Below are 10,102 nucleotides of genomic sequence, written 5' to 3' on the forward strand. Positions count from 1 at the left end.
CAAAGCCGCCATGGTTGGCTGTTGTGTTGGGTAGCATCGAGCGTCCCTGAAGTGTTGGCTGGGGCGCACGCACCGGTGAACAGCTGACTGGCCACCGTTAGTTTCCGTCTGCCTGTTCTAGTCTGTTTACTGAGGCAGGGACTACACCTGCATTTTCCAGTTCCATCGTCCGTAGTCCCGTGTGGCTACTGTGGACTTGAACGTGGCTGGTCCCGCGTAAGTTGTGCTTATAAAACACACGCCGGACTCTAAAGACTCAGTACACATAAAATGTAAAATAACATGCATGTTCGGTTAAGCAAAATACATTAAGATTAATTTTGCTTGCTTCTTTTACTTTTTTAATGTGGCTTCTAGAAAATGTAAAATTACCTGTGTGTCTCACAGTGTATTTCTTTGGATGGCACTGGACTGGAATAATCGATTTTAGATGTCTACTGCCACCATAAAATTGTGACGTAAATTTCAGTTATTTAGGAGAATCTCTTACCAAAACGCATGGCTTCCTTGACAGTGAGGGCTAAATGGGGCATGATTGAACTTGAGCACTGGTGGAATCGTTCTCCCTTTAAACATTTCATTTCAGAGCCAGATTTAAAATGTTGGTATTAGGAAAATAAGTGTTTCTCTCCACTAGCCCTCATTTTAACTTAAATGGGAAAATATTTACAAAGTACTTTGTGTCACGCTGTTCTGTTGTTTCGAAGAGAATCAAAAATGTAATACAGGGATAGAAGCGTTTCTAGACTGGCAGTAGCTGCACATTCGAAATCGTTTCTAAAAAACCATTTATCTCCCAGTCCTGGCACCCCCGCAGTTTTTTGTTTGAACTGTGGATTTTCTACATAGGCTTTGGAATTGATTTTATGCTGCTCTCTGATACTGTCTTTTTTACCTCGCCTTCTAGGAAAACAGAAGTTAGCGCCTCATACAGCACTTACCAGGATAAATCCACTTCGCCAGCAGAGTCCACACAGTAAACGGTTTCCACACAGTGCATCTCCTGATTCTTTTAGAATGTTGACATCGATGGTAAATTCATATCGCCTCTATGGAAAACATATACGCCTTCCTCGAAAAACTAAAAACCAAACCAACGAATGATTCACCAGTTCCACTTGCTGGTATATATCCAAAGGAAACAAACAAACAAACAAAAACACTGCAGCTCTCTGTTCTCTGCAGCATTATTTACGACGGCCACCACACGGATGCCAACCTAAGTGCCCCCGGACAGATGAATCGTTAAAAGAAAACATGGCATCCAAATACGGTGGCAGACTGTCCAGCCATGAAAAAGGAAGGAAATCTTGCTGTTGGCCACAAAATGCACGGACCTTCAGGCATTTTGCTAAGTGAAATAAGGTCGAACAAAGACAAAATACTGTATGATCTCATTTGTAGAATCTAAAAGGAAAAAAAAAAAAAACCCACAAAACAAAAACAAACCCTAGAAACAGATTGGGGGTTGCTGGGGGGTGGGGGGCAGATTCGGCTAAAGGTGGTCGAAAGGGACACACTTCCAGTTCTAAGACTAACAAGTGCTGGGATGTAATTATCGTTCAGTCTGCTGTCAGTAGTATATTGTATTTTTGGAGAGTTGCTGAGCAGAAGACAAACGCTTTTATAATTGAAGTAATGGATGTGAACTAAGTTCATTGTGGTAATCCTTTCATAGTATATACATTCTCACATTATGCTCCTACACCTTATACACAATGTTACGTGTCAGTTAATAAAACCAGAAAGGGGGAGAGAAAGGATGTATAAAAACTATTCCCTAGGGTTTTTCCCCCCACTTCCATGAATGCAACTGTTAACTAAGCCATCGTGCTAGCGTTTTAATGTGCTTTGAATGTACTCACCATTTTCGATGCTTCTTTGAACCGTATATGCATTTGGGTATCAACATCTGGCCTGTTTCTCCTTAAAATAACACGTGCATTTATAGGGCAACTCAATACAATATCCCCAGTATTTAGGTGCGGAAATTATTTTTTAAAATGAAATTTCCAACTTTAGACAACTATAGTGCAAAATAAATTACATTTCCTTTGTAAAGAAAGTGACAAATCTTTTTTGTAAAAAGATTAATGAGAAGTCTTAAGATTCATTCTCTCCACAACTCTAAGACATGTTTTACATATTGTTCAGTGTAAAAAGTCTTTCAAATATGTGTATGCTACTCTCACCCTTCACATTAAAAAGAGGAACACTGAAAATTGGGATTTTGAACAAGTTTGACTTCCTTAACTGAGAATATTATCAGAAAACAAAGTAAATAGGGTTGAATTCTATATGTTTTTTAACTATTTGTAATTTCTTGGTGACTTCCAGAAGCTAGAAAGTTTATGGCCTTTGTTCTTCACTTTTTCAAACGTCAGTAAACAGAGAAGTCAGTTAGGAATTCAGAATCCGTTGGAAACTCCTGTACAACTTTAGAGAGTTCTCACACTCATAAAAGGAATGGCAGCTGGGGGTACAGAGTGAACCTGTGGCCTATAATTTTTTCTAAGACGATTCTGCTCTTTAATAAAATTAGATTCCACTCTAAATTCCAGCAACGGGTGATTTTCTCCCTGTACTTGAATAAGACGATGCCTTTAAACAACGTCATGTAAAAGTAGTGACTTTGGCAGGAATATGTCCATCCGATAACCTCAGGTTGTATCAGAATCTTAGTTCTTACGTGCATCTCACCTTAACTGCTAAAAACAGTAAAAATTCAGCCACATTATTTCAAGAAAGGAAACTGTCCGCTATTGGCCGAACAAAGGGACAGAAAGCAAACGGCTGCAGTGGCCCCTGGGGCTCAGGTGGCACTGACCGTGACCTGAGTCCTTACACCAGGCAGAGTCTGAAATAAGCCACTGGGCAGAGAGGAGGGACGGCCACTCACATTCAGAGTACAGTTTTACAAATTTTGTTTTGCACTTTCATAGTTAGTAGCATAAGTTAGGCCAAAGAAACGCTGCCTTGAGAAGGACATGATTGGGAATCATGTTTTACAAGTATTGGTTTACGGATAAAGCATGTTTATGATGCACTGTAAGTGTCCCCTTCCTGAGGGATCGGTGAGGTACTTCGGGAAGATCCGCTTGAGCAGAAAGAAACAGGAATTTTGAATTAAGTACAGAGATGAAGTTTTACTATACCCATTTGCACATACTTTTCAGGGATGTAGCACTTGCTCAGGAACAAGAGATGGCTGTACTGTTGATTTTTAACAAGCCCAGTTGACTCTTTTGCAACCAAAGATTGTTATGCTATTTTCCAAAAAAATTGTTATGTTATTGTTACGTTGTTTTTCCAAAACAGACTTTTATACTAGTTTCTGCTTCAAATTTTTTTTTTATTTTGTATATTGATACAAAATTGCTCTCGATATGTAAATCTAAATTTTGTTTTTCAAATAATGGCAATTATATATGCCATTATATACATTTATATATATGGGATAAAATGAAAAGTTTCTCTAATGACGTGGAAAGCAGCATATGTGAAAGGTTGCTAAAACCGGAAGAATGTATTTGCAGTGAGATGAGAAGTCCCATGTGGGGGGGGGGGGGTCTTTATTGTTCATATTTTGAAAATGGGATCTTCAAGTGTTGTGAAAAATAAAATCCAAGATCGGGAGAGTTTTCGTTTGTGACGATGCGTTCATTTCCAGTGTGTTTTAGCTCAGAGCAGAGCATGCTTGTACTTGGCCCGACTTCTATACACGTTCCACTGCAGCCCCTCACATTGCAGAGCCTTGAATGTGTCCAGGCTCCTCGCCCAGCCCGTCCTGGGCCTCTCCTGCTCAGAGGTGTTCAGTCCCAGGTGCACGGCGTCAAGTGCAAGGTTTCTCGCAGGCACCCTGAAGCCTTCTACAATTAAATCCCAACTTGCCTTCCGAAGACTTCTGCTCCACTTCTTCAAAGAACCTATTGTCCGTCGAGCGGACCGTCTGCCCCACGTGCTGGGCTGTGTTCCCGGTTCATTGTCGCCTGTAGCACTTCTAGTCCTGGCCGGGTCCTGGACATCTTCCCCAAGGCTCAGCTCCTACTGCCCGTTCCGTGAAGCTTCTCCCGACTCGCCCAGCTCTTAGAGCCTTTGTGATGTTACCGAACCTTGAGTTAACGGGGTGTCTATATGCCTGTATCTGGTGGCAGATACCTTCCACATCACGTGGAAGCCCCAATGATGAAAGTAGAAAGTTTGATTTGTGTAATAACAGGGTTTGCTTTTGTTTGCACAAAAAATTTTCTTGGTCTTTTTTGCAGATTCGAATTAAATCAGATTGCTAAATGTCTGAGATCAGGCCTCAGTGTTCTGAACCATGTTGCACATGGAATCACGGGGCATTTTACCCATGCCTGGGTCCCACCCCTCTTGGATTTCTTATGTAACTGATCTGGGATGTGGCCTGCCTGGGCATAGAGATTTTCCCAGCTTCCCAAGTGATTCTAATATGCAGCTAAGGCTGAGAACTTCTGCATCAGTGACTTACAAGTTTATAGTGACACAGGCTTATATTTACAAAAGAAAATCGAGGTTTTATTCATTCGGCGTACTTAATAAACCCGAAAACGTCTAAGACTTAAAATCATGGTCTTGTTGCATGGCTAACAAAGCTCTGGTTTAAGAAAAAACAAAAGCTATCTTTACAATATCAACATTTGATGTAAATTAGGTTCTCTATAAAATTTTTTTTTAACCTTTATTTATTTTTGAGACAGAGAGAGACAGAGCATGAACGGGGGAGGGTCAGAGAGAGGGAGACACAGAATCCGAAACAGGCTCCAGGCTCTGAGCTGTCAGCACAGAGCCCGACGCAGGGCTCGAACTCACGGACTGAGAGATCATGACCTGAGCCGAAGTCCATGACCTCAGCCTAAGTCGGACGCTTAACCGACTGAGCCACCCAGGCGCCCCAATTAGGTTCTCTATAAATGAAATTAAATTTTATTGGGCTTTAATTTGAAACCACACCCTATTTTTTAAATTATAAAATATACAGGGAGAAGTAACAAAAAGTCTTTTGTAGGAATGCTTAGGAGGGTAGGGCAGAATTGCACTGTTAAGGAATATGCTTGGTTTAAGGAAAACAGGCAACTTCAGTATTCTAAAATTTAGTGATGCCTGCCAACTAGCTGCAACCAAGAATGAACTTCCTTGCGTATTTTAAATATTTGCATATTTACACTAAAGAGCAGGATTTAACATAGTCTACTGACACCCAGAAATGATGCAAAAATCAAGTGCCTGTGCACCATCTATTTTTTAATTTTTTTTTTTTTTTTTTTTTTTTTTGTCCTAAGTGATGTTGCTTTCATCATTTCCAGGTTCATTTTAGAAAAGGTTGCACTAAACTGAAGCGGTCAGCCTTTGCATGACGGGGCACTGCTGCCCTCCTGTGGCCTTCCCGGGCATTGACAGTCCCAAAGTCCTTCCAACTTTGTCATCGTTCAGAGGCTCCGACCATTGCGGTGATTCCCAGAAGCCGTTTTTAATTTCATGTTGTATCCAGTATTAACTAGGTCTTTTCTGCGTTCCTTCTGTGAAATTACCATTCTAAAAGGGCTTAACTCTGCCCCTTGTTGCTTAAATATGGGAGAAATCCAATACTGGGGTCTGTGGTCAATAACATCTTCCTTCCCTCTCAGTTCCGTACCTGAAGGTAAACAAATCGCCACAAGTATAGATCGCGTGGAGAAAGTTCCCCGCTCTGATTCCTGACTTGCTACCCCAAGAACACTTGCAGCTGGGTAGTAAAACTGATGTTCGCATAAGCTACTTACGTTAACATCATTTATCTCCCTTACGCAGCTTTTAAAAACTTGAACCATTTTCTGTGGCCGTGGCAAGCCTTGTGCCGATCTATGGAAATCAAGCAAGAGCTCTGCCATCCTGGTGCTTAGGGCTGGTGGCTTCAGTGAGAATCTGGAAACCACCATTGTTTAGATGACAGTTATGGTGTTTGGGAAAATGACTGGTCAACTGGTCACCCAGCACCACCTGAAAAGGCTCCCAGGAAAACACCCCTTCGATTTGTAATCGATGTTCGTTATTGGAGAATTCCTGGTATAGGACCCCATGGGACTGCGCTTCAATTTCGTGTGTACTAAGTCTTTTTGAAATGCAGATTCTGATTCAGTAGGTCCCAGGTTGGGGCCAGGGTTTAGCATTTCCATGAGTTCTACCTACTGCCATTTGTGGTAGGCTAATGGCCTCCAGAGATTTCAGAGTCCTAACACCTGACACCTGTGAGTGTCACCTCTCTGGCAGAGGGTCTTTGCAGATGGGATCTTGGGTGGGGCCCTGAATGTAATCACAAGGTTCCCTAGAAGGGAAGGCAGGGGGGACCTGACTGCAGCACAAGGAGGCGTGACCCGGAAGCAGAATGTTCTGCTGTTGGCCGTCAGGATGGAGGCAGGGGCCGCAAGCCAAAGGACGCAGTTCTAGAAGTGGGGAAAGGCAAGTAAACGGTTTTTTCTAGGACCTCTGGAGGGAGACCGGCCCTGCCAATGCTTTCATTTCAGCCTAGTGAAATGATATCACACTTTTGACTTCCAGAACTAAAATAAATGATGTGTTTTTTTTGTTTTTGTTGTAGAGAATGTACGTAAACGGGGTAGAGGAACGGCGGGGAGAGAGAGAATCTTAAGCAGCCTTCACCCATAATGAGCGTGGACTCTGGGGCTTGATTCCGGGACCCCGGGGTCACAAGCCAAAATCAAGAGTCAAATGCTTAACCAACTGAGCCACCCAGCTCCTGTGTGGTAAGACAATCACTGTGTGAATGTGTCCCACGAAAATCCTGTTAAAGTCCTGACCCCCAATGTGATAGTATTAGGAGGTGGGGCCTTTGGGAAGGGATTAGGTCATGAATGGGTTTAGTGCCCTAATAAGAAGAGGTCCAAGAGAGTTCCCTCAGGCCCTCTGCCCTGGGAACGCACAGCCAGAAGGCACGGTCTTTGAACCAGAAAGCAGACTCTCACCCGACACTGAATCTGCCAGCGCCTTGATCTTGGACTTCCCAGCATCCAAAACAGAAATATCTGTTGTTTATAAACTGCCCAGTCTAGTATTTTCTGACAGCAGCCCGAGGGGACTAAGACCAACACCAAGTGGTGGGATTTGTTACAGAACATGAATACACCCTTGCTAGGGGTCCTCCCACCGCAATTGGAGTAGAAAGCCTCTTAGAACAAGACCACAGAGGAGCGGCTCTCACCCGTTGCTGCCAATCAGAATCATCTGGAAAAACCTTAGAACAAAAATGTAAGCCCCTAAAACAGTATAACCAGAACCCGTACAGGTGGGCCCGAAGTATCACTAATTCAAAGGCTACTTGGGTGAATCTAACTATAGAACACTACTGGGTTAGTATAAACCAAAAGTATGACTTGTGTTCAAGGAATGGTCTTAACCTTACCCCAAATATGGACGCCCTAGTCTGCTAGGTAGCCCCTAAAACATCCACCAGCTTCTCGTTGCAGGCCAGGCCAACATCTTCCATGAATTACCAGTTTCAAGACTTAAAACATTCTGTTTTACCTCATTTGGTCAGGTTGGATTTGTGTCACATTAATTCACCTGCACTCATTTTCACAGACGGGAATTAGTCGCCAGTTTCCAACTTGCATGAGGCTTAGATCCAATCCTCCCTCTACACTTAAGATGTGGTAAAACTGAGGTGATGGGGACCCATGCCTGACACGGCATTTCCTATCTAGATCGATAGCGTGGCCTTAAAAACAGATTCAAGATGTCTCCAGGAGAGGGACGCCTGGGTGCTTCAGTCGGTCGAGCATCTGACTTTGGCTCAGGTCATGATCTCACGGTTCGTGGTTCGAGCCCCACAGTGGGCTCTGTGCTGTCAGCATGGAGCCCGCTCTGGACTGTCTGTCCGCCCCCTGCCCTCCCCGCCCCCGCACCTTCCCTGCTCACTCTCTCTCAAAAATAAACAAAACAAAAAGTCTCCAGAAGAAACATTTCTGCTCACTAATTTGTTATGAAAACCCAACCTGGAATGGCAATTTTAAGTAAAGGGCTGTCAGCATCTAGACAAATAAAGTAAAATAATCCTGTGTGAGAGGCACCACAGCTATGCGTGCACTTTGCTTCTCGTGACCTAGCACTCGGTGGGAGCACGAGGGACCCCCTTTTCGGAAAAGACGTCTCAAGTCACTGTTTCTGTGCTTTGATACTAAACCCTGTCTTCTGGCACTTCCAGCATTTGGGTGGCCGGAATCAGCATAACCCGAGGGCAGAATCCTTGGTGCGACTCTGAGGCTGGAGCTTGGGACGCGGGAGGGGAATCAAAAGTCGGCTGAACACGCTACAACTGGGCCAAAGCTGTTAGACGCACAGGTCCTACTGTACCTAGCGCGGCCAGGGAGGGAATAAAACCATCCCCAGGATGTGATTTTATCCGTGAGAACACGGATTCTTCAATCAACAGCCCGAAATAGCACTGCAGCTGCAGGGAGGGGGTGCGTCACCCTCCCTGGGCAGTCTTCCCAGCAGATGCTTCACCACCCCCCCCCCACCCCCACCCGCCAGGCAGGGCAGCCATCTGGGGGACGTGAACTTAGAAAAGCTTCCCAGGTGCTAGAGCTGCGACCACTTACCGAGAGCCGCTGGCATGAAGTACCATAGGTAGCTAGTAGCTGGCCGCGTGTGTCTTGTGCAAAATGCTCACTCAAGGGGCCACAGCCCTCCTACCTGAAGATTCCCCAGGCTTAATCCCCCATGAAGTAAAATCTGGCTAACTGCTGAATACCTTCACGGAACTGGCTCACCCTGTCTTCAACGGTGATAGAAATGAAGAACCAAAAGTAGATCTCCTGCATTTTTTTTCTTTTAAGTTTATTTTGAGAGAGAGGGAGAGGGAGAGGGAGAGGGAGAGGGAGAGGGAGAGGGAGAGGGAGAGGGAGAGGGAGAGGGGCAGGGGAGAAGCTCAAGCAGGCTCTGCACTGTCAGCACACAGTCTGACTTGGGGCTCGAACTCCCAAATCGTGAGATCATGACCTGACCTGAAATCAACAATCGGATGGTTAACCAACGGAGCCACCCAGGAACCCCCTCCTGCGTCTTTTATAAAGCAACTGAAACCATCAGGCCGCTCCCCTTTACCAGCCATGTGGCAGTATGTTCGGTTGTGCAAAAGCTTCCGGAAGGAACACCGACCGCAGAGGGGCCAGGGCTGCATGCAGCCCCTTCGGAACCAGCCTCAGTTTCCCCTTCAAAAGGAGCATCCCTCAGCCCAGGCTTGAACATTTCTCTTTTCTGTGATCTTTTCTCTCATTTTATTTCTTGGCTCACAGGACCTCATTCTTATCTTAACGGGCTTCGTTTTTAACGTGTGTCTGCCGTAACCTCCTCCAGTTCTTTAGGAAGTAGGTAAGTCTGCATAGCAAGTTAACATTTGCAGGACCCCACTTCTCATGGCATTACGAACAGAAAATGATCAGATGAAAAACAAAGGCATGATTGATTGAAGAGAGTAAAAATATTTATTCAGGTCAAGATGCATGAATAGACTCTTAACAGAAAGAGAATTCAACAGCAGCCATTTACAGAATACACAGCATTGCCACATTTTAGCAAACTGCGACTGAGGACATCAGATAGGTTACAGCGATTTGTTTTTAAAACCGCATTCAATTCTCTCTTACCTCTGCAACAATGTATCATTAATGCAGTGAAAGAAGTTAGTGAAAAAAGCGTGATCGTCCTTCCCCACCTTCTGCCCATCCGTCTTCCAGGAGACCACGTCTTCCAGGAGAACAGAGGCTGTTGCTCACCAGACTTGGCGTGAGGTTTCGAGGCTGCTGCTTTTCCCCCTACATCATAACCGATTTCAAATGGTGCTAGACAAAAACAGACTCTGAACACCAGGAGAAATCGGTCAGCCTGTGTAAGAGATGGGTCCAGTGGTGCTCCCGGGGGTCCGGCACTTGACCGTGCAGGTGGCAAGTCTGATTCCAGCCGCACTGCAAGTGCAGCTGGGTGTTCCGGGGTCTCTAGCAGCGGGTGCAACGCCGATGGGGATGGAACCGTCCTCCAGGCACACAGCCTCGCCCCTCCCCCGCTACAATCGAGTACCGGAGGA

The 10,102-nt window shown here is 44.8% G+C and overlaps 1 protein-coding gene across 1 annotated transcript in view; it reads left to right on the top strand.

Annotated features, from left to right (window-relative positions):
* LOC109255263 (membrane cofactor protein) overlaps positions 1 to 1,649 on the top strand; it is a 36,621-nt gene extending 34,972 nt beyond the window's left edge. Inside the window, exon 12 of the mRNA XM_019429821.2 lies at positions 908 to 1,649. Coding sequence (XP_019285366.2) covers positions 908 to 980 — 73 coding nt within the window. The 3' untranslated portion in view covers positions 981 to 1,649. The remainder of the gene's footprint in view (positions 1 to 907) is intronic.
* The last annotated feature ends 8,453 nt before the right edge of the window (positions 1,650 to 10,102 follow it).

This window comes from Panthera pardus, unplaced genomic scaffold (genome assembly GCF_024362965.1).
Source record: "Panthera pardus isolate Hobbes unplaced genomic scaffold, ASM2436296v1 HiC_scaffold_21, whole genome shotgun sequence".
In the NCBI taxonomy this organism is placed as follows: domain Eukaryota; kingdom Metazoa; phylum Chordata; class Mammalia; order Carnivora; family Felidae; genus Panthera; species Panthera pardus.